The 23,647-nt window shown below is 44.8% G+C and overlaps 1 protein-coding gene and 1 long non-coding RNA gene across 2 annotated transcripts; both read left to right on the plus strand.

The window, feature by feature from the left end:
• The first annotated feature begins 3,961 nt into the window (after positions 1–3,961).
• On the plus strand, positions 3,962–12,591 carry cebpz (CCAAT enhancer binding protein zeta). The gene is made up of 17 exons (XM_038962983.1): positions 3,962–4,157; positions 5,059–6,584; positions 7,808–8,039; positions 8,234–8,390; positions 8,614–8,702; positions 8,918–8,971; positions 9,165–9,267; positions 9,441–9,509; positions 9,600–9,666; positions 9,829–9,935; positions 10,042–10,108; positions 10,266–10,468; positions 10,618–10,653; positions 10,757–10,852; positions 10,950–11,014; positions 11,173–11,254; positions 11,654–12,591. The coding sequence occupies exons 1-17, from the start codon at positions 3,984–3,986 to the stop codon at positions 11,812–11,814; spliced, it is 3,288 nt and encodes a 1,095-aa protein (XP_038818911.1). The 5' UTR covers positions 3,962–3,983; the 3' UTR covers positions 11,815–12,591.
• A 1,302-nt stretch (positions 12,592–13,893) lies between these two features.
• LOC120019428 lies at positions 13,894–16,889 on the plus strand. Its single transcript, XR_005472329.1, has 4 exons — positions 13,894–14,115; positions 15,139–15,329; positions 15,524–15,801; positions 15,991–16,889. It is a non-coding gene; the product is annotated as an uncharacterized LOC120019428 (long non-coding RNA).
• The last annotated feature ends 6,758 nt before the right edge of the window (positions 16,890–23,647 follow it).

A 23,647-nucleotide genomic window follows, 5' to 3' on the forward strand; every position in this document is an offset into this window, starting at 1 on the left:
GAACCTCCATCAAAAGCTAGCCATTTCTAGGCCCATCTGCTAGGCCCATCTCCCGGCTAGCCGAAGAGGCCCATCAGCCACTCCTTGGGCTACAATACCTATTTTGCCAATTGGCCTGGACCCCCGCCGACCCATCACGACTGGACTACCGACGTAATCCGCCCGAGGGGGTTTTTCAACTGGCTCCTCTGTCGCGACGTCCCCTGAATGCCCACCCGCTAGCCTGCTAGCCGCGGCCCGCTAGCTGTCTAGAGCACATCGGACTGTTCGCTTAAGAGGCCCATCGGACAAATTCTTCGGCCACTATACCTATTTTGCCAATTGGCCTGGTTTACCACACGGAGCCCTGCTGATCCGTCCTCTGAACCGGAACCCCCAACAGAAGATAGCCAGCTAACTAGCTACTAGCTAGTAGTCAGCTAGCCACTGCTAGCGGTCATCAGCTACCTTTAGCCCGGTCAACTCTCGCCAGTCTGCACAGCGCGACTCAAACCAGAGCAAATCTGACTTATTTTTCTCCATATTTTAGGATTACTACCGCAAGCTCTGAACCTTTTTTTTCACCTGGATCATCGCAGCTAGCTAGCCGCTATCCGAGTGGCCACTCCTGGCTAACGTCTCTGTCCCGAAGCAAGAACCAATTAGCCTTAATCCAGGCCCTGCAGTGCCTAGCTCCACTCCCATTCCCCAGGCGCTCTCATTTGTTGACTTCTGTAACCGTAAAAGCTTTGGTTTCATGCATGTTAACATCAGAAGCCTCCTCCCTAAGTTTGTTTTATTCACTTCCCTAGCACACTCTGCCAACCCGGATGTCCTAGCCGTGTCTGAATCCTGGTTTAGGAAGACCACCAAAACCCCAGAAATGTCCATCCCTAACTATAACATTTTCCGACAAGACAGAACTGCCAAAGGGGGCGGAGTTGCAATCTACTGCAGGGATAGCATGCAGAGTTCTGTCTTACTATCCAGATCTGTGCCCAAACAATTTTAGCTTCTACTTTTAAAAATCCACCTCTCCAGAAACAAGTCTCTTACTGTTGCTGCTTGCTATAGACCACCTTCTGCCCCCAGCTGTGCCCTGGACACCATATGTGAATTGAATGCCCCCCATCTATCTTCAGAGCTCGTGCTGTTAGGTGACCTAAACTGGGACATGCTTAACACTCCAGCCATCCTACAATCTAAGCTTGATGCCCTCAATCTCACACAAATTATCAATGAACCCACCAGGTACAACCCCAAATCCGTAAACACATGCACACTCATCGATATCATCCTAACCAACCTGCCCTCCAAATACACCTCTGCTGTCTTCAACCAGGATCTCAGTGATCACTGCCTCATTGCCTGCGTCCGTAATGGGTCTGCGGTCAAGCGACCACCCCTCATCACTGTCAAACGCTCCCTAAAACACTTCAGCGAGCAGGCCTTTCTAATCGACCTTGCCCGGGTATCCTGGAAGGATATTGACCTCATTCCGTCAGTAGAGGATGCCTGGTTATTCTTTAAAAGTGCTTTCCTCACCATCTTAAATAAGCATGCCCCATTCAAAAAATGTTGAACCAGGAACAGATACAGCCCTTGGTTCATTCCAGACCTGACTGCCCTTGACCAGCACAAAAACATCCTGTGGCGTACTGCACTAGCATCGAATAGCCCCCGTGATATGCAACTTTTAAGTGAAGTTAGGAACCAATATACACAGGCAGTTAGGAAAGCAAAGGCTAGCTTTTTCAAACAGAAATTTGCATCCTGTAGCACTAACTCCAAAATGTTCTGGGACACTGTAAAGTCCATGTTCAGTGTGTCAAATATGAGGGCCTGTTGTCCGGACCTCTGGCAGTCTCTATGGGGGTGCCACAGGGTTCAATCCTCGGGCTGACTCTTTTCTCTGTATACATCAATGATGTCGCTCTTGCTGCTGGTGATAAGGGCACTGCGTTCATCCACCTCTGGCCTGCTCGCCTCCCTACCTCTGAGGAAGTACAGTTCCCCGCTCAGCCCAGTCAAAACTGTTCGCTGCTCTGGCACCCCAATGGTGGAACAAACTCCCTCACGACGCCAAGGCAGGGGAGTCAATCACCACCTTCCGGAGACACCTGAAACCCCACCTCTTTAAGGAATACCTAGGATAGGATAAAGTAATCCTTCTAACCCCCCCCCCCCCCCCCCCCCCTTAAAAGATTTAGATGCACTATTGTAAAGTGGCTGTTCCACTGGATATCATAAGGTGAATGCACCAATTTGTAAGTCGCTCTGGATAAGAGCGTCTGCTAAATGACTTAAATGTAAATGTTAAATGTGATTCTCTGATCCACCTCTACGCAGACGACACCATTCTGTATACTTCTGGCCCTTCTTTGGACACTGTGTTAACTAACCTCCAGACGAGCGTCAATGCCATTACAACTCTCCTTCCGTGGCCTCCAACTGCTCTTAAATGCAAGCTAAATTAAATGCATGCTCTTCAACCGATCGCTGCCCACACCTACCCACCCGTCCAGCATCACTACTCTGGACAGTTCTGACTTAGAATATGTGGACAACTACAAATACCTAGGTGTCTGGTTAGACTGTAAACTCTCATTCCAGTCTCACATTAAGCATCTCTAATCCAAAAATAAACCTAGAATCGGCTTCCTATTTCGCAACAAAGCATCCTTCAGACATGCTGCCAAACATACCCTAGTAAAACTGACTATCCTACCGATCTTTAACTTCGGCGATGTCATTTACAAAATAGCCTCCAACACTCTACTCAGCAAATTGGATGCAGTCTATCACAGTGCCATTGTTTTGTCACCAAAGCCCCATATACTACCCACCACTGCGACCTGTATGCTCTCGTTGGCTGGCCTTCGCTTCATATCCGTCGCCAAACCCACTGGCTCCAGGTCATCTATAAGTCGTTGCTAGGTAAAGCCCCGCCTTATCTCAGCTTACTGGTCACCATAGCAGCACCCACCCGCAGCACGTGCTCCAGCAGGTATATTTCACTGGTCACCCCCAAAGCCAATTCCTCCTTCGGCCGCCTTTCCTTCCAGTTCTCTTCTGCCAATGACTGGAACAAACTGCAAAAATCACTGAAGCTGGAGCCTCATATCTCCCTCACTAGCTTTAAGCACCAGCTGTCAGAGCAGCTCATAGATCACTGCACCTGTACATAGCCAATCTGTAAATAGCCCATCCAACTACCTCATCACCATATTGTTATTTATTTTGCTCCTTTGCACCCCAGTACCGCTACGTGCACACTCATCTTCTGCACATCTATCACCCCAGTGTTTAATTTGCCATACTGTAATAATTTCACCACTATGGCCTATTTATTGCCTCACCCCCCTTATCCTACCTCATTTGCACACACTGTATATAGACTTTCTCTATTGTATTATTGATTGTATGTCTGTTTATTCCATGTGTAACTGTGTTGTTGTTTGTGTCACACTGCTATGCTTTATCTTGGCCAGCACACAGTTGTAAATGAGAACTTGTTCTCAACTAGCCTACCTGGTTAAATAAAGTTGAAATATAAATCAAATTAAAAAAAAGTGCTAGTACATCCGCCTTCTTACGCCAACAACACTTCTGATTGGACAATATTGGGTTAGTTTGTTTTGCATGGCGCGGTGCCCTGGGTGAGTGGAGAGTTCACCTCAGATAAATGGAGTGGTTTAGAATGTGCAAACGATCTCGCCCATTCTTTGCATAGCCGGTAACAAAACTTTTGATTGGATAAAATTTACTTGTGAACTTTGAACTTTAGTTCAAACAGTCCTGTTTGATACATACAAATCAGAAATACAATCCAGAAAATCCTATACACTACTAATCATGTGGTTTTGGATAACAAAATAAAATATACTAATCTTGTTCTGAAATCAAGCTGGATATGAAGAATAATTGCTTTCGACGATAGTAAGGCAGTTACTGTACACACTTTCCTTCCAGGTCCTGTCATTTTTCTACATGCTGCTTTCAGCATGGCACCGAAAGGAAAGAACCGTAAGGCATTAGCCAAAACACATTTTGTAAATGTAAAGGACGAGTTTGAAAATGACAACGATGGAGATAAGGAAGAAGAAATCAATGGAGATGGTCCTCAACCGGGCGACGAATTTAATTTGGACGAGGTTTTACGTTTGGGTGGAACCCGAGTAAGTAACGTTATTTGAGGCTAGCACTGCATGCTAACTAGCGCATTTATCCTGCTGTTACCACTAAGCACGTGTCTTTTTCTCCCAAAATATTTAATAAACTGTTTGTTGTTCAACTGTTAATGTTATCTATATTTGTTCGACTTTGCTACGCTTTATCTAGCACTCAGTAGTTATTGACGATGATGCTAGGTAGCTAAGTTAGCTAGCTAGTTTCCTTGAAACCCGACGATAAATAGCATTGAATTCTACGTCGTTCAAAAATAAGTGTTTTGATCTGGAAAGTTTCTTATCGCGACCTCTACAAGCCAGTGTGTTGAATAAAATTACATTTAAACATACTCTACCGGTTGTTACAGCTGTTGGTCTTTTGACGGTAGGAATGCAAGACAATATATCCACAGGAAAGTATAATTAAAACCACGGTTTCAAAGCGCTCAATGTACGGGCAGATTAATATCCCCTGAAGCATTCGCAGAACAATGTAAACATGTGCACAAGCTCTGCACGTATACATGTTTGGCCTGCATGTATTATCATTTTGTGGATATGCTTCAGGTTATAGAAATCTGGACGCACAACCGGCGCTGTAAAAAAATGGATTTAATTGTAACTTAATGTTACCTGTGGATATATTGTAACACAGAGGACCAGCTGTTAACTAAGTTAAAATGTCATTTTACTCATCATTCTGGCTTGTAGAGGTCTGTGAGATTCAAATGCAAATTTCTGCTCGATGTAGAATTCAATACAATTCAACGTCGGGTTTCCAGGCAAGGTACTACAATATAACTAACGTATAACTAACGCTTGCAAGTGGTTGTACTTGGTAATGTTCACAGACAAGTCATGACTGTTAAATCACCTGTTTTCTCATGGCTTCTTTCTTGTCCTGGTGTAGGCTGACTTTGCCCTGCTTGAAGCCATCATTGATGAGAACGAGCTGATCGACGGTGGAAAGAAAGGAGCCATAGATGACCTGGAACCTGGAGAGTTGGAGACATTCATCACCAAGCTGGGCATCCGCTTATATAAAGAACAACAGATTGTCCCAGATGAGCCTACAGAGGAAGAGAAGGCAGAGGCGAGCCAAAAGGAAAGCAAAAAGGCTGATGCCAAGAAAGCCAAGTCAGATGATCAGAAGCCCAAACCAGAGCCTAAAGGCAAGGACCTGCCTGCCACATCAACAGTGGAGAGAAAGAATAAGAAAAATAAAGAGACAGCAAAAACCAGCGTCCCAGCCACCGGAAAGAAAGCTAAACTAAATGCCAACGTATTTGAGTTTCAGCCGAGGCAGCTGCTTCTGATCAAACCAGGTGGCAAGTGGTTTGACCTGGAGTACACTGCAGAGGGTACCTCTAACCCACAGGATGAGTCTCAAGTCTCCCAGTACAAGGCCCTGGCTATAAAGCTGTTTGAGGCTGAGACAGGGCTCTACAAGAGCAAGAAGAACATGCAGAAGGGGGCCAACTCAGCCTGGATGAAAAATGTGGTCTCCGCAGGGACGCTGGCTGACAGGATGGCAGCCATGACAGTTCTGATCCAGGATGCCCCGGTACAGAGCATAGAGCATGTGGAGAACCTGGTCTGCATGGTGAAGAAGAAGGGTAGTCGCAGACAGGGGCTGATGGCTCTGGACACTCTCCGAGAGCTCATCATGTCTGACCTGCTGCCAGTGAACCGCAAGCTCAGAACCTTCGCCCAGCATCCCTTTGACAATCTGGAGCAGATGGCAAGCGGGAACAAGGACGCGCGCGACCGCCGCCTCATCCTGTGGTACTTTGAGCACCTTCTGAAGCACCACGTGGCCGAGTTCGTGGTGGCCCTGGACGAGCTGGCTCACGACACGGTGGCAACCACTAAGGCCAAATCTCTGGCCACTGCCCATGAGCTGCTGCTCAACCGGCCCGAGCAGGAGAGGGCCCTTCTCATCCAGGTGGTCAACAAGCTGGGAGATCCTGAGTACAAGACGGCAGCCAAGGCCTCGTACCTGCTGGAGAACCTGCTGCACAAGCACCCCAACATGAAGGCGGTGGTGTGCAGCGAGGTGGAGCGCCTCATGTTCAGGCCCAACATCAACCTGAAGGCCCAGTACTACGCCGTGTGCTTCCTCAACCAGGTGCTGCTGAGCCACGACGAGGCCGAGCTGGCCAGCAAGCTCATCTCCATCTACTTCTCCTTCTTCCGAGCCTGCATCAAGAAGAAGGATGTGGAGTCCAAGATGCTGAGTGCCCTGCTGTCGGGAGTGAACAGGGCCTATCCCTACGCCAAGGCCGGGGACGAGAAGGTGAAGGAGCAGCTAGACACGCTGTTTAAAGTAGTGCACCTGGTGAAGTTCAACACTGCCGTCCAGGCTCTCATGCTGCTCTTCCAGGTGATGGACTCTCAGCAGATCGTCTCAGACCGCTACTATGTGGCTCTCTACAGGTAAACTGCACTTCTAGACTTGCTGGTGTGATCAAGAAGAATGGTTGTATGTTGTATCAAATCCTGTCCCAAAAAAATTGACATCTGAATTTGTTTGCTCTCTCTTTTCTTAATAGTTGTCTAATTTATACTAACTTGATAGTATTTAGTCATGGGACCTCATTTTGCACTTTCTTAGTCAATGTTATAGTAAACATACCGTTGACTGTACTGAACAAAAATATACACGCAACAATTTCAACAATTTTACTGAGTTACAGTTCATATAAGGAAATTAGTAAATTGAAATAAATTCATTAGGCCGTAATCTATGGATTCACATGACTCGACAGGAGTGCAGCCATGGGTGGGCGCGGGAGAGCATATGCCCACCCACTTGGGAGCCAGGCCCACCCACTGGGGAGCAAGGCCCAGCCAATCAGAATAATTTCCCCCCCCCCCCTCAAATGGCTTCATTAGAGACAGAAATACTCCTCAGTTTCATCAGCTGTCCGGGTGACTGGTCTCAGATGATCCCGCAGGTGAAGAAGCCAGATGTGGCAGTCCTGGGCTGGCGTGGTTACACGTGGTCTGCGGTTGTGAGGCCAGTTGGACATACTGCCAAATTCTCTAAAATAATGTTTGAGGCGGCTTATGGTAGTGAAATTAACATTCAATTCTCTGGAAACAGCTCTGGTGGACATTCCTGCAGTCAGCATGCCAATTGCATGCTCCCTCGAGACTTGAGACATCTGTGGCATTGTGTTGTGACAACTGCACACTTTAGGGTGGCCTTTTATAGTCCCTAGCACAAGGTGCACCTCTGTAATGACCATGCTGTTTAATCATCTTCTTGATATGACACACCTGTCAGGTAAATCAATTATCTTGGCAAAGGAGAAATGCTCACAGGGATGTAAACATATTTTTGCACAAAATCTGAGCGAAATAAGCTTTTCTGTGCGTATGGAACATTTCTGGGATCTTTTATTTGACATTTGAGTCATTTAGGAGACACTTATCCAGAGTGACTTACAGCAGTGAGTGCTTGCATTTTTGTTATTTTTTGTACTGGTCCCCTGTGGGAATCGAACCCACAACCCTGGCGTTGCAAGGGCCATGCTCTACCAACTCAGCTCATGAAACATGGGACCAACACTTTACATGTTGGAGTTTTTATATTTTTGTTTAGTATATAATGATCATGATGTTTCGTTGATGCATCTATGTTTTGTGGTGTACAGGAAGCTCATGGACCCAGGTCTGTCTCTGTGCTCCAGGCAGAGTATGTTCCTCAACCTGCTGTACAAGTCTCTGAAGGCAGACATTGTCCTGCGGCGGGTCAAAGGCTTTGTGAAGAGGCTGCTGCAGGTCAGCTGTGAGCAGAACCCAACATTTGCCTGCGGGGCTCTCTTCCTTGTATCAGAGGTCATGAAGGCCAAACCAGGCCTCAAGATGATGCTGCAGGAGGGTGGGGTAAGGCCAAGCTCCATGACATCAGCATAAAGTACTAGTTGTTTTCATATTGTGTACAATCACATGATGGAACTCTTGGGTCCAGGAGTCCAGGACTAGACTTAATCTATGTCTGGGAAACCAGCCATTAGATTCATTTATTCTAGTGGTTTTTGTCATGTCACTTGATCTCACATATTATGATATGATTGCAGGATGGTGAAGAGGAGAATTTCAAAGATCTTAAGGAAGAAGAGGATGATGAGGAGAGGTTTGTAGATGCAGATAAGGTGGAGGAAGGACTGCGTGAGATCAAACCGGAACAGCCGAAGCCCACTGCATCGTCGTGGGTACATCACCGAAACATTGAAGGTGAGTTTTATTATTAAGACCACCCCCCATCAACATTATTTTCAACTCACATATTTGGGGAAATCCTACACCCAGATACTTATAAATGCATGTATTATTGTGTTGTGATTACTGTAAACATTTGTGTTGTAATGTAAGTAGAATTATGTTTTGATTGTGACTCCTGCATGTTCAGTGGTAACCTTTCCCCCTCTTCATGCATACTCGTTCTTTTGTTGTCCAGGTGGGAAGAGTATGGATACCTACGACCCGTTCCACAGAAACCCCCTATTCTGTGGGGCTGACCACACCACGTTATGGGAGCTGCAAAGGGTGAGCCTCATGACAATATTGTTGTGGAGCCCTTTTCCCCATATAGTGCACTACTTTTGACCAGGGCCCATATTGCACTAGATAATAGGGAGCCATTTGGGACACAGTCGTTGTGTGATGAGAGAAAGGTGTTATGGGCTTGCTTGAGAAAAGGTACTGTACCATAGGATAATCCACTTCTGTTGTTATTTGACGTCATGTCTTTCCCCCCTCAGCTCTCTGCACATTTCCACCCATCAGTGTCACTGTTTGCCAAGACAATCCTACAGGTAAATGAACCGTTTTATTTTTTTTATATGCATGGGGAAACTTGGTGCTTATTACCAAAAAATTCATACAAAAGTTGCCTGTGTAACAATGGGCCCAAGTGGGTGTCAGGGCTAGCCCTCACTGTCCCTCTTACTACCACTTGAGTTTTTCTGTGTTTAATTCATCCCTTTCCCCTCTGCATCATGTCCTCAGGGAGAGTTCATCAACTACACAGGAGACCCTCTCATGGACTTCACTCTCAGCAAGTTCTTGGATCGCTTCGTCTTCAGGAATCCCAAACAACTGAAGGGCAAACGTAATGTTGCCAACATTTTTCAATTGCCTTTTTCTCTCAGTACACCAGAAATGCATTTCATTGCCCGATTCACATTATTAATCAAGTGTCTGGTCTCAGTTCATTCCCCAAATCAGTTATTCACCCTGCCTTTTCGTCTTGGCTGAAACGGTTTTCATCTCAATCATTCACAGAAAACACAGAGGCTACAGTGATGCAGCCCAAACAGAAGCTGACCATGAATAACATCCACAATTTACCTGGTGAGTGTCTTTTGAATCACTATGAAGAATGATAAAGGGGTCCCTTTATTGAGCAGAAGTAAGGAAAGTCTTCTTTCTCCCATCTCTCAGTGAACTGTGAGGCGTTCCTGTCCAATAAGGAGAGTCAGATTCCTGTGGATGAGGTCTTCTTCTATCGGTGAGTAACAATGATTATATAGACAGACCTTTTGAGTAACACTTATCAGATTTTACAAATATATGTATATATTATGAATAAGGCAGCAAAGGAAATTAATGGTCCATTGTTTGAGTAATTCAAGTTCTGGACCGTCTTTAAATGCCGTGTTCCCCACGCTAGGTTCTTCAAGAAGCGAGAAGCGGAGAAGGCACTGCGTCGGCCACGGGGAGATGGAGATAACGAGAGTGTGGATGACGTGGACGATGATGAGTTTGAGAAGCTGCTCGGTAGGTTCAAGGACTGAAATTAACTGTTATTGGTCAAAATTCAGGAAATAGGTCAATGTCTATCAGACTTCGGGCTCATCTTTGGTTGCCTTCTCGTCCTATCCAGATTCATACGAGGGAGACAGTTACTTCACTGACTTGCCAATTGATGAAACAGACCTGGACTTTGCTGGGTAAGTACAAGTTTGATAAAGCTTTGCATTCAGATATCATCAGTGATTCATGTGTACACCTATCAAACATGGCATTGAAATGGTTCCCAGTGATTTATTTTTATTTTCATACTGAATGATATATCTGACATTTTGTGTGTGTTTGTGCATGTCGCAGCAATGTTAAGACCAAATCTAAGAAGGGGAAGAAGGGTGGCGAGGATGATGAGGATGAGTCAGACCTGGATGATGACTTGGATGGTGATCTGGATGATGAGGAGATGTCCCTTGGCAGTATGGACGAGGAGGACTTTGGAGATGAACTGGAGGAGGAGGGAGGGGCCTTCATGGACCCCGCTGGGGAGGATGACGATGAGGAAGGTATGTTTATGTCCCAATTATCTCTCCTTCCTCCCAAAGTGTGCACTTGTTCACTTCCCATGACTGGTTTATGAAATATGGTGGAAAGTCCCACTAGCCCATGCCTCCACGAGTGCAGACTTTTTACTCTAATTTCTCATCTCTTTCAGTTCCAGAACTTGATGATGGAGATATTGCTTTTGGTGGTAATTTAAGTCAATTTTCTTAACTTAAATTATGCCCTTTTGAAAGTAATTTTGAATGGCTATTAAAAAGTTGACTCTTAAAAAATATTGTTTTCCCCTCAAGATTCAGATGATGAGATGGAGGTTCCAAACATCACTCCAGGTTCTAAAAAGAGCAAGAGGAAGGCATCAGAGGATCTTAACTACAGTGGATCTCTAGGTTAGTAGCCGGGCCTCTATTTGTACTACTGAACTGCTCTGAATCTCATGTAGAAGTGTAGACTCTTATCTGACATGTTGACATTCTTCCATTGTAGGTTCCAAACCAGGGAAGAAGCACAAAGGAAAGAAGGACACTGCCATGTTTGCATCTGCTGAAGAGGTGAGATGGTCACGCCTATCATATCTCTCACATCTCGCAATGTTAAGTTGGCGTGCTGATGGCTATCCTATCCATCCGTTTGTTGAAGAGTTAGTTTATTGTATGAAACTAAAGGATATCACTGAATGCTAAATGTATATTTCTTTTTTTCCCGCCAGTTTGGATTTATGTTGGATGAAAATGCTGGCTCAAAGTTTGACAACATCGGCATAAATGCCATGGCCAACAAGGACAAAGCAGGTAAGCCTTGGCTTAAATACAGTCGATCAACCTATTAAACATGTCCATGTCTTATTGAATACTACAGTTAGTGCCACCTGACAGAAAAAAAAAAGCCAAATTGTGTAAATTACTTTACTCGGTTGGCTAGATACTAGCTAAAAACTACAGCATATCCACATGGAGAGGGTCAGTAACTTCACAGCAGTTTGGAGCACACTCAGTCACTCTAGTATTCCTGTCAAAGTTGCCCAAAATAGATAGCTCCATCATGCTTGAGAGATTAACTGTTAACCAACCCTAAGCCAATACTGAATTCAGTCCGTGTCAGGGTACATTTCATATCAAACAGGTTGTTGAATACAGTAGATGACCAAACTTTAGTAGAGGATGCAGAGTGAGTTGCTCTTCTCCCCCCAGGTGTCAGGCAGCTCAAGTGGGAGGCCCAGCGAGACGATTGGGTCCGAGGTAGAGACGTCAAGACCCTACGGAAGAAGAAGGCCATGTTTAACAAGAAGAAACAGTTTGGCAAGCCACCGTTTGGCAAATCAAAGGCTGGCAAAAAGACTTTCAAGAAGTAGTAATCATTTCTGAACCTAAGATCACTTAAGTTTGTGTTCGCGCACACTTCCCTACGCCTTCTTGGAACAATCTTCCAAGGTCTTGGTCTCGAATCCCATAAACCCTGGCATATTCGCTGGACAGACAAAGTGATGGTGTTTTAGGCTGCATTCACACAGGCAGCCTAATTCAGATTTTTTTTTTTACACTAATTGGTCTTTTGACCAATAAGCTCTGAAAAAGATTTGATGTGATTGGTCAAAAGACAAATTAGTGGGGGGGAATCTGAATTAGGCTGCCTGTGTGAATGCTGCCTAACACTTTTGTTTTGTCTCCAGTTTATTACAAGTCCAACGAATATGCCAGGGTTAATAGGATTTGAGGGCAAGTGGGTCACATGCCAGGGGTGTGTTCATTAGTGCAAACTGTATTGCCTTTATCTATACCTGTTGACAGTTCCTGGTTTGTTCTACCGATCATTGGAGAAACTACTTCATGCCTGTGTGAAATCAAGTGGGCTGCGTTTACACAGGCAGCCCAATTCTGATTTATTTTTCCACTAATTGAACTATTGACCAATCAGATCAGCTCTTACCCATAATTGGGATGTCATGCTTTGAAGTTACCTTGGGCTGCCTGTGTAAACACAGCCATATTCTCTGTATTGACATTTTAAACTGTGCTCTATATTTTATATAGGTTTATGCAAGGTAAATACAAAATGAAAACATTAGCATACAATGTCTGGTCTGTAATAATTGTACCTGAAGATTAAACATTTTATTATTTGGTGCCAATTTTATTGCTGTGTGGTTTGGAATTGGAACGATTCTTCAAGTTTGTATGTTTTGAACTGTCTACAGCCCGTACCCTCCAGAACAGAGGGAAGCATGATGCTCATACTGTTTCTGAAATCAAAATAAAATAACATTTTGTTACAAAGCAAAGGTGTACATAGCCCAAGATAGTCAGTGTACATGGCAAATGTCATTTCTATATAAAATGTAAATGGTACCATACCGTGATTTGTGTACCATCTTGTAAAAAAGACCATAAGCACCCAGCACACCTGCCAAAAAACACTGTCGGATATGCATATATAGTAGCGTCTCTCCATTGAATACAGGACGTAAACAAACCTAATCGAATTTTCAAAAACAGATTACAAGAACGAGATCTATCCACCAATCCAAAGAAAGGATAGGCGGGAGCTAAACAGCCCGCGGTGCAGCTTTTTGGACAACAGCTCCCATTGTTAGGGCGGGGAGACATGTAATCTTGTTAGTATATCCATGATCTTTGATTCAATCCAAATTCATAGCCTTTTTAAAATGTATTTAACCTTTATTTAACTAGGCAAGCCAGTTAAGAACACATTATTTACAATGACGGCCAAACCCGGAAACCGCTGGGCCTATTGTGCGCCGCCGTATGGGACTCCCAATCACGGCCGGATGTGATACATCCTGGATTCGAACCAGAGTCGGTAGTGACGCCTCTTGCACTGAGATGCAGTGCCTTCGACGGCTGTGCCACTTGGGAGCCCGATTAAGGCAGACAACTTTATTTCAGCAGAGAAGACGTGTATCACTGACAACCCAGACTTTTCAGTACACATATAACCTAACAAAACAAATACTTGTCGTATTACAAATGAAATAGGTTGTAATATCGGTTTTATGTTGTTATAACAACCTACCTTTCTGTGCAGTACGGACACGCAGATGAGGCATACAGTGTTTCAACTGGATAGCACAGCCACCAAGTCAAAATTGGCTAGGTCTATATTGTGAAATTCATGAAAATAAAAATATGCCTTTTGGTCTTAATTTGAGGTTAGGGTTAGGCATAAGGTTAGCAGTGTGGTTACGGTTAGGGTGAAGTTTTAAAATACATTTTTAAGAAGATAAATTGTAGAAATAAACGGGGTTTATGACTTTGTGGCTGTGGTAACTAGTGACAACCACTATGCAGGGCGGTGTGAAAGCGTTTCTATTAACACTGCTCCCTGCTACTGCGAGGACTCACCACAAGGGGACACTGTACTCAAGATATAACAGGCAGGGCATGATAAATCCATTTCATTTGGTCCCAAAAAAAGTACAGGAATGATTGGGGGAGGAAGGGAGGAATTCAATTACCGAAGTAATTTATTTAGTCTATTCCCATATCACCATAGGATCATCGTATGCACACCTGTGCTTATCTACCTCCTCAGAGCAAAGATGTGCTAGTAGGGAGGAAACAAGGCATTTCCAAGTAGCCTGCATTTGTAAGGAGGAGAGGATCTTATTTTCACCGCAGATCTCCATTTCACCAAGGTGAGAGACCACACCTACGCAACTGTGCTCACAGGTAGATGAACCTCTATGGTTTTTAAAAACCGAATGCATTATGACTGTTTAGTATTGTGTACTATTATGTGAAATGTTTATAAGGGGATCTACACTCCCCTCCATATGAATTCAGACAGTGAATTCGGACTGTTTTACCGTTTAGAAATGAAAGTATTTTATGTATCTAGTCCCACCCCCCATTTGAAGAAAGTATTTGGACAAATGTATTACAGTTTTTCTCAATCGATTTGGCTCAATTTTCGAAAGAGAATTATTTCTTTCAAAAAAAGAAGTTAAAATCTCTGAACAATTAGTTTCTTGTTCACACCAGAATTGAATTTCTTATTCATTTAAGCAAATTGCGTGTGTTTTGGCAAATGTGTGCAAAAGCGTAAGTACAATTGTCTACAATTTGCACAATGACTACAAGCACATGACTTGGTGATTACGACTGATGAGTTGCTTCTCAGTGAAACGGTCCTACTCTTCACAACTTCTAAACATTCCTTTCATCGTGCAAAATGATCCATTCAATTATCACAATCTGTCAGACGTACATGTATATTCCATAAATATCTATGACATGGAATGTTTGTGATGTCTGCTAAATTGGCAAATTACCTGCCGGCTGACATAGTAATGAAATAGGAATCGCAATCTTGCCAATCAACCAATCAACTTTGGAAGCATATATATGGATCTTTCCCACAGCACAATCGCTACCATTTTTCAACATGGAGGAACATCAGAACCCTGAACAGCAGCTACTTGCTGGTGGAAGAGAAATAAGAAGAGGTGTAAGGATGTGTGGTGGTGGTGTTAGGGGAAGACAGAATAGAGGAATAGGTAGAAGACAGAGTCCCTGATGAAATCAGAGCCACAATTGTGGACCATGTTATAAAACATGGTCTTACAATGGAAGAGCCCGGTCAGAGTTTTTTTTTTTTACCTTTATTTAACTATGCAACTCAGTTAAGAACTAATTTTTTATTTTCGATGATGGTCTAGGAACAGTGGTTTAACTGCCGTGTTCAGGACAACGGATTTTTACCTTGTCAACTTGGGGATTTGATTTTGCAACCTTTCGGTTACTAGTCCAACGTTCTAACCACTAGGCTACCCGCCACCCCCAAAGTACAGCCTTATGTAAACAGGTCCACAGTGTCATCAATTGTGCAAACATTCCGTAGGGAAAACAGGTAAGTATGTACTCGTTCTTTACTTTTGTTACAGCATTTCATTCACAACAATACAGCAACTATTGTAAATTGTAAAATAAAGTCACAATGTACCGTAAGATATGTATGAGGAATATACAGTAATACAGCACAATTTGAATACAATACATTATCTGTAACATGGTCTATGTGTGAATTCTACATGTCATATATAGGACTGCACAAAGACCTCATGCTGGTGGCAGAGTAGCAGTATTCAGCCATCGGCAAGAACGAGAAATTTGCAACATGGTCATAGCCAACAATTCCATCAGGCTAAGAGGGATCCGAAGTGCAATCACAAATGACGACGATATCTTCGCAAATATCAATTCTGTCAGCATTTCCACTATAGACAGAGTTTTGGAAAAAAATGACTATGAAACAACTCTACAAGGTACCATTTGAGAGGAATCGTGACAGAGTGAAGGAGCTGCGGTGCCAGTATGTCCAGGTAAACCATTGGTGTGCACATGGTATATTGTACATGGACTTTTACTGTACTTCAATGATGCCTGTATATACTTCCTGAAGTTGTAGATACCTATAAGAACAGAAAACATTTCAACTTTGCTAAACTGTCTGATTCTAGAATAGGCTATGTAAAACTAACTTTATATTTTGTTTCTGTGTTACTACATAGAAAATAATGGAGCTGGAAGGACATAAAATTACCCACATTCTTGTTTTTGTGGACGAGGCTGGGTTCAATCTGGCCCAAGGCAGGAGATGTGGCCGCAATCTCATTGGACACCGAGCCACAATTGGCACACCAGGCCAACGTGGGGAGCAATATTACAATGTGTGCTGCCATTTCTGAGAATGGTGTGAGCGCACATATTCCACACATTGGGCCCTATAACACCCATCTTCTCATGGTCTTCCTAAATACACTTTACAGAGACCTAATAACAGAACACCATAGAGGTTTAGTTAGTGCAAATTTGCCAAATTATGTAATTGTGTGGGATGTCAGCTTCCACCGAAACAACAATGTAGGGAATGGTTTGCTGCGCATGAAAGGATAACCATAGAGTTCCTTCCACCATCCTCCCCATTCCTGAAACCGATAGAAGAGTTTTGTTCAGTGGAAAGTATATGCAGGGGATAGTTTCCGCCAGACAAGGAGATTTCCCCCCCCGGTGCATCGCAAGGGAAAACATCAGATGTGATGTTGATGAAAATCCTTGGCCTGACCAACAAGAGCGACAGCATGTCCACCAAGAAGATGGGAACTTCTTGTGTTACGTACTGTGAGGAGGTACAATTGATTGTTTTTTACAGAACTACCACAGGTTTCTTCTTTGTTGCATTTTTATTTATTTTTTGCATGGATGTCATTTTGTGGCAAATTTTCTGTTCACTATGTATGATTTTACATGTAAGAAATATGTAAAAATGGACATGCAAATGTGAATTTTCTGTTTACATGTAACACATTGCTACAAAAATGTATTTACTGTATACATACAAATGTGCATATCCTTTTTCTGTGTACTACGGTATTGACTTTTCCCAGTAAACTTTTACCTACTGTTTTAATCGGTATCTAAAAAGCTTTTTTTTGCATTTTGGTGGCTTTGGCCAATTTACTGACACAATAACTAGGTTTTGAAGCATGAATTAAATGTTTTGGATGAGTTACTACATTTTACAGACATGCAATAGAGTTGTGACAATGGCACTAACAGTTTAGAGAATGTTAAGACTGTTTAAAAGAAATGAGTCAAAGCTATTGAGAAACTGTAAAGTAGTGAAAAGTGAAAGATTTTGTCCCACATTCCATGCACGCAATGTCTAACTCAAACTGTCATTCTGCACACATCAGTTGTACTGCGCTGTTATCTGCCTGTTTGTGGCCCGCCTGTTAGCTTGCACGATTCTTACCATTCTCCTTCGACGTCTCATCAACAAGCTGTTTTCGCCCACAGGACTGCCGCTGACTGGATGGTTTTTGTTTATCGCACCATTCTCCGTAAACCCTAGACACTGCCGTACGTGAAAAGCCCAGGAGGGCGGCCGTTTCTGAGATACTGGAACCGGCGCACCTGGCACCGATGATCATACGACTCTCAAAGTCACTTAGGTCACTCGTTTTGCCACTTCTAATGTTCAATCGAACAGTAACTGAATGACTCGTTGCCTGTCTGCCTGCTTTATATAGCAAGCCACGCCCACGTGATGTCATGGGCTAGTGTACCTAATATACTTGCCACTGTGTGTATATATTGTATATAATAGCCACTGCTAGTAGCCATGTATTCACCCAACAGTAAATGAAATGTCCTTTTCAGTTGTAGGCTACTATCCATGAGAACTATAGGCCTATACCCTCGTAATGGCCGCTCCATATCTAAAAGCCATGTCAAATATCTTGGTAAAACAGTTGATAATGAGCTGAATATTGAGAGTTGAGAAAAAAATATACCTACAGAAAGCTGATACCCTCCTTTCCTCGACAGGGACAAGAGGAGGAAGCTTCCAAAGCTTTGTTTTTGTGCTCTTTCTACGTTCATAGGTGTAACGGGTGTCCTCCTCCTCTTCAGACGAAGAGGAGGAGTAAGGATTTGAGGACCAAAATGCAGCGGGTTGTGAATACATAATGATTTATTTACAGACGAAAACGAAAACACGAAAAAACACTTGAATAAACTACAAAACAAATAACGACGTAGACTGACCTAAAACATGAGAACTTACATATAACATGAAGAACGCACGAACAGGTACAGACTACAACTAACGAACGAACAAACCGAAACAGTCCCGTGTGGTGCGCAGACACAGACACGGAAGACAATCACCCACAAACAAACAGTGTGAACAGCCAACCTATATATGATTCTCAATCAGAGGAAAAGTCAAACACCTGTCTCTGATTGAGAACCATATAAGGCTAATTACCAACCACCTAAACATAGAAACACAAAACATAGAATGCCCACCCCAACTCACGCCCTGACCAACTAAACACATACAAAAATAACATAAAACAGGTCAGGAACGTGACAGAACCCCCCCCTCAAGGTGCGAACTCCGGACGCACCACCAAAAGTCTAGGGGAGGGTCTGGGTGGGCATCTGTCCACGGTGGTGGCTCAGGCTCTGGGCGTGGTTCCCATCCCACCATAATACATCCCCGCTTCTTTATCCCCCTCACAATGCCCACCCTCCAAATAACCCCACCTAAATTAAGGGGCATCACCAGGATAAGGAGCAGCACCGGAATGAGGGGCAACACCAGAATGAGGGGCAACACCAGAATGAGGGGCAACACCAGAATGACTGGCGGATCCTGGCTGGCTGGCTCTGGCGGATCCTGGCTGGCTGGCTCTGGCGGATCCTGGCTCTGGCGGATCCTGGCTGGCTGGCTCTGGCGGATCCTGGCTGGCTGGCTCTGGCGGATCCTGGCTGGCTGGCTCTGGCGGATCCTGGCTGGATGATGGCTTAATGCTGGATGACGGCTCTGGCTGGTCATGGCTGGATGACGGCTCTGGCTGGTCATGGCTCGCTGACGGCTCTGGCTGGTCATGGCTCGCTGACGGCTCTGGCTGGTCATGGCTCGCTGACGGCTCTGGCTGGTCATGGCTCGCTGACGGCTCTGGCTGATCCTGTCTGGCGGAAGGCTCTGGCTGATCCTGTCTGGCGGAAGGCTCTGGCTGATCCTGTCTGGCGGAAGGCTCTAGCGGCTCCTGTCTGGCGGAAGGCTCTAGCGGCTCCTGTCTGGCGGAAGGCTCTAGCGGCTCCTGTCTGGCGGACGGCTCTAGCGGCTCCTGTCTGGCGGACGGCTCTAGCGGCTCCTGTCTGGCGGACGGCTCTAGCGGCTCCTGTCTGGCGGACGGCTCTGTAGGCTCATGGCAGACGGGCGGCTTTGCAGGCTCATGGCAGACGGGCGGCTTTGAAGGCTCAGTACAGACGGGCGGCTTTGAAGGCTCAATACAGACGGGCAGTTCATGCGGCGCTTGGCAGACGGACAGTTCAGACGGCGTTGGGCAGACGGGCAGTTCAGGCGCCGTTTGGCAGACGGGCAGTTCAGGCGCCGTTTGGCAGACGGCAGACTCTGGCCGGCTGAGACGTACTGTTTTCCTGGTGCGTGGTACCGGAACTGGAGGTACCGGGCTGAAGACACGCACCTTCAGGCTAGTGCGGGGAGCAGCAACAGGGCACACTGGACTCTCAAAGCGTACTATAGGCCTGGTGCGTGGTACCGGCACTGGTGGTACCGGGCTGAGGGCACGCACATCAGGGCGAGTACGGGGAGAAGGATCAGTGCGTACAGGGCTCTGGAGACGCACAGGAGGCTTGATGCGTGGTGCCGGAACTGGAGGCACTGGGCTGGATACACACACCACAGGGAGAGTGCGTGGAGGAGGAACAGGGCTCTGGAGACGCACTGGAAAACTGGTGCGTGGTGTAGGCACTGGTGGTACTGGGTTGGGGCGGGAAAGTGGCGCCGGAAATACCGGACCGTGCAGGCGTACTGGCTCCCTTGAGCACTGAGCCTGCCCAACCTTACCTGGTTGTATGCTCCCCGTCGCCTGACCAGTGCGGGGAGGTGGAATAACCCGCACCGGGCTATGTAGGCGAACCGGGGACACCATGTGTAAGGCTGGTGCCATGTAAGCCGGCCCGAGGAGACATACTGGTGGCCAGATATGTAGGGCCGGCTTCATGACATCCGGCTCAATACTCAATCTGGCCCGGCCGATACGAGGAGCTGGTATGTACCGCACCGGGCTGTGCACACGTACAGGAGACACCATGCGCTCTACTGCGTAACATGGTGTCTGCCCGTACTCTCGCTCTCCACGGTAAGTACAGGGAGTGGGCGCAGGTCTCCTACCTGACTTCGCCACGCTCCCTTCTAGCCCCCCCCCAATACATTTTTGGGGTTTACTCACAGGCTTCCAGCCACGTCTCCTTGCTAGTCGTGTACCCTCATAACTCCGGTTCCTCTCTCCGGTAGCCTCTGCTCTCCTAATCGCCTCCAGCTGTTCCCATGGGAGGCGATCTCTTCCAGCCAGGATCTCCTCCCATGTGTAGCAACCCTTGCCGTCCAAAACATCCTCCCATTTCCACGAGTCCTGGTCTTTTTGTTGCGCTCTCCCCCGTCGCTTGGTCCTAGGTTGGTGGGTGGTTCTGTAACGGGTGTCCTCCTCCTCTTCAGACGAAGAGGAGGAGTAGGGATTTGAGGACCAAAATGCAGCGGGTTGTGAATACATAATGATTTATTTACAGACGAAAACGAAAACACGAAAAAACACTTGAATAAACTACAAAACAAATAACGACGTAGACTGACCTAAAACATGAGAACTTACATATAACATGAAGAACGCACGAACAGGTACAGACTACAACTAACGAACGAACAAACCGAAACAGTCCCGTGTGGTGCGCAGACACAGACACGGAAGACAATCACCCACAAACAAACAGTGTGAACAGCCAACCTATATATGATTCTCAATCAGAGGAAAAGTCAAACACCTGTCTCTGATTGAGAACCATATAAGGCTAATTACCAACCACCTAAACATAGAAACACAAAACATAGAATGCCCACCCCAACTCACGCCCTGACCAACTAAACACATACAAAAATAACATAAAACAGGTCAGGAACGTGACAATAGGCACTATGATACATGATCTTGGCTGTCTAGCTGATTACATAGTCAGAGCAGGTCTCTTTACTGATGCCGCGTTAGACTTTGAATGTGAGTTTGCGTGACCTCAGGCCATGTCACCTATTTCATTGTTTTATTTTTATATATATATAAATAAAAGTGTGTAAATTTCAAGCAGCCCACCCAATTTAAAAATGATCAAGCTTTGAAAAGTAGCAATACAGTGAGCTTCAAAAGTATTAGGACAGTGACACATTTTTTGTTGTTTTGACTCTGCACAAATACCAAACTTTAGACTACTTTAATGCACATATAAGTGAATTTGTCCCAATACCTTTGGTCCCCTAAAATGGGGGGCTATGTACAAAAGGTGCTGTAATTTTTAAACGGCTCACCCGATATGGATGAAAATACCCTCAAATTCAAGCCGACAGTCTGCACTTTAACCTCATAGCCAATGTATCATTTCAAGTCCAAAGTGCTGGAGTACAGAGGCAAAACAACAGTCTAAATGGTAAAACAGATCTGGGTGAAAAAAGGTGACATTCTGTACGGTCGCCTCGTATGAAACATTTGATCTCAAATCCAAAATGCTGGAGTATGCTTCACTGTCCAATTACGTGTATGTAACCATACGGTGAAAGAATGCTTTGGTCTCGCTCATGGAGGCCATACCAACCTCAGCGCAGCTAATACTGGAGCAAATATGTGTAAAGCAAAGGCATAGGGTAATACTTAGTTATAAGTATCTTTGACTTGACGCAGTCTGGAGGTGATTCCTCCTCCTCAGGACAAATATGCAATCTGTTCTATAGCCCAGAATGTGAACTATTTACACAAAATGTGATGAAATAAGTTTGCTAAATGTGATAGGCTGATCCTTGGCTGTGGTGATCAGGCATTGTGAGGATTAAGAATGTAATAGCTATGGCTGTATCCCAAATGGCACCCTATTGTATCCCAAATGGCACCCTATTCCATATACTGTAGTTAGTGCACTACTTTTGACCAGTGCCCATATAGAGAACAGGGTGCCATTTGGGATGTTCCCTATCTGAGTTAAGATGAAGGATTGAGGGGGCATCCCTCAGCGTAATGAACAGTTGAATTACTTGCATTCTCCTGTTTCTTTAACTCACATTGTAGTTGCTGTGTTTGTTTGTTCTATTTTCTATTATTATCTATACAGTACTGTTATTGTTATCACTGCATTGTTGGTAAGGAGCTCTCAAGGTCATTTCACTACTGTTTTGCACCTGTTCTGTCCTGTGGATGTGGCGAATAAACTTTGAAACAACTTGAAGCTTAACTGACCCCCGCTGTGCATCTTCTAAGTCTAACTTCTCATGCCATAGAAACTTCACAGTGCTACTAATACTTCCCGCAGACCCCTGGAATACACAGCAGCCTCTGAAGGAGGGGACCAGAGAAGTCTTAACTAAGTGGCAATATTTGCTCACCTGAGATACACACATCTGGCCGGCTGTTGGAATGGCCTGCCTAGCCAGGAAGGCAGCTGGTTGCTACTGCTAAGGGCAGACAGACGGGTCAGTCGGGAAGGCCAAGGAGGTTTTGAGGAGGAGTGGTGTCTCCCCAGCCAGGCGGCTGTTTCTCACTCCATGTTTGTCCGGAGCTGTAGGAGGCTGATGAGGTGCTAATCTGAGTCTCCGTCCCAAATGGCACCCTTTTCCTACGGGCCCTGGTCCAAAGTAGTACACTATATAGGGAATAGCGTGCCATTTGGAACGCAGGGTGAGGAGTGTCCATGCCATTAGCCTACACTGTGGTTAGCCTGTTAGCCTGTCAGAGCCTGTAAAGAAACTGATTTATTAGGATCTGGTAGGGCGTTCTCGGGTAGACAAACACAGATTGAACACATGTTGTTTGCCGGCAGGGAGCTTTGTCATGGAGCCGAGAGTGACATCAGTGAAGCTCACCGATTTTACTAAAGAAGACCCCACCCTGTTTCTCAGTAAACAGTACAAATTGCATCTTGCAAGTCAGAGGACCAAGGGAGGTAGCTAGATATCACTGGGATAGATGGAAGTGTCTTTGTGTTGTCATGTTTTGAAGTTCCCTTATTAAAAAAAATATATCAAAGAAGAGCCATCAGGCTGATGGAAAAACCACAAAGCCATCAGCTATAATACATTTCTGAACAAAGGTTAACTGTATGAAAAATAATCAACTAGTATTATTATAGTATAGAATGCATAAACAGGCATATCTCAACGGTTGAAATAAAACCATGTACATTTGATTCATATACAGTACACCAAAAGACGAGAAAAATAATGATCCTTCTGTAGACTAACAATGTATTATGTACCGAGCCTTATAACAGGTGTATTACAGTGCCGTCAGAAGGTATTCACACCCATTGACCTTTTCCACATGTTGTGGTGTTACAGCCTGCATTTTAAATGGAATAAAGTGAGATTTTTTTTTGTCACTGGCCTACACACAATACCCCATAATGTCAAATTGGAATTATGTTTTTGAAATGTTTTACAAATGAATTATAAATGAGTATTCAATAGGTATTCAACCAATTTGTTATGGCAATCCTAAATAAATTCAGGATTCAAAATGTGAATAACAAGTCTCATAATAAATTGCATGGACTCACTCTGTGTGCAATAATAGTATTTAACATGATTTTTGAATGACT

This window comes from Salvelinus namaycush, chromosome 24 (genome assembly GCF_016432855.1).
Source record: "Salvelinus namaycush isolate Seneca chromosome 24, SaNama_1.0, whole genome shotgun sequence".
NCBI classification, from domain to species: domain Eukaryota; kingdom Metazoa; phylum Chordata; class Actinopteri; order Salmoniformes; family Salmonidae; genus Salvelinus; species Salvelinus namaycush.

Coding starts and splice junctions, on each gene's coding strand:
- cebpz (XM_038962983.1), top strand. CDS start 3,984: ATGGCACCGAAAGGAAAGAACCGTAAGGCATTAGCCAAAACACATTTT. Junction 8,391..8,613: donor ACATCACCGAAACATTGAAG/GTGAGTTTTATT, acceptor TTTGTTGTCCAG/GTGGGAAGAGTATGGATACC. Junction 9,268..9,440: donor CAAACAACTGAAGGGCAAAC/GTAATGTTGCCA, acceptor AATCATTCACAG/AAAACACAGAGGCTACAGTG.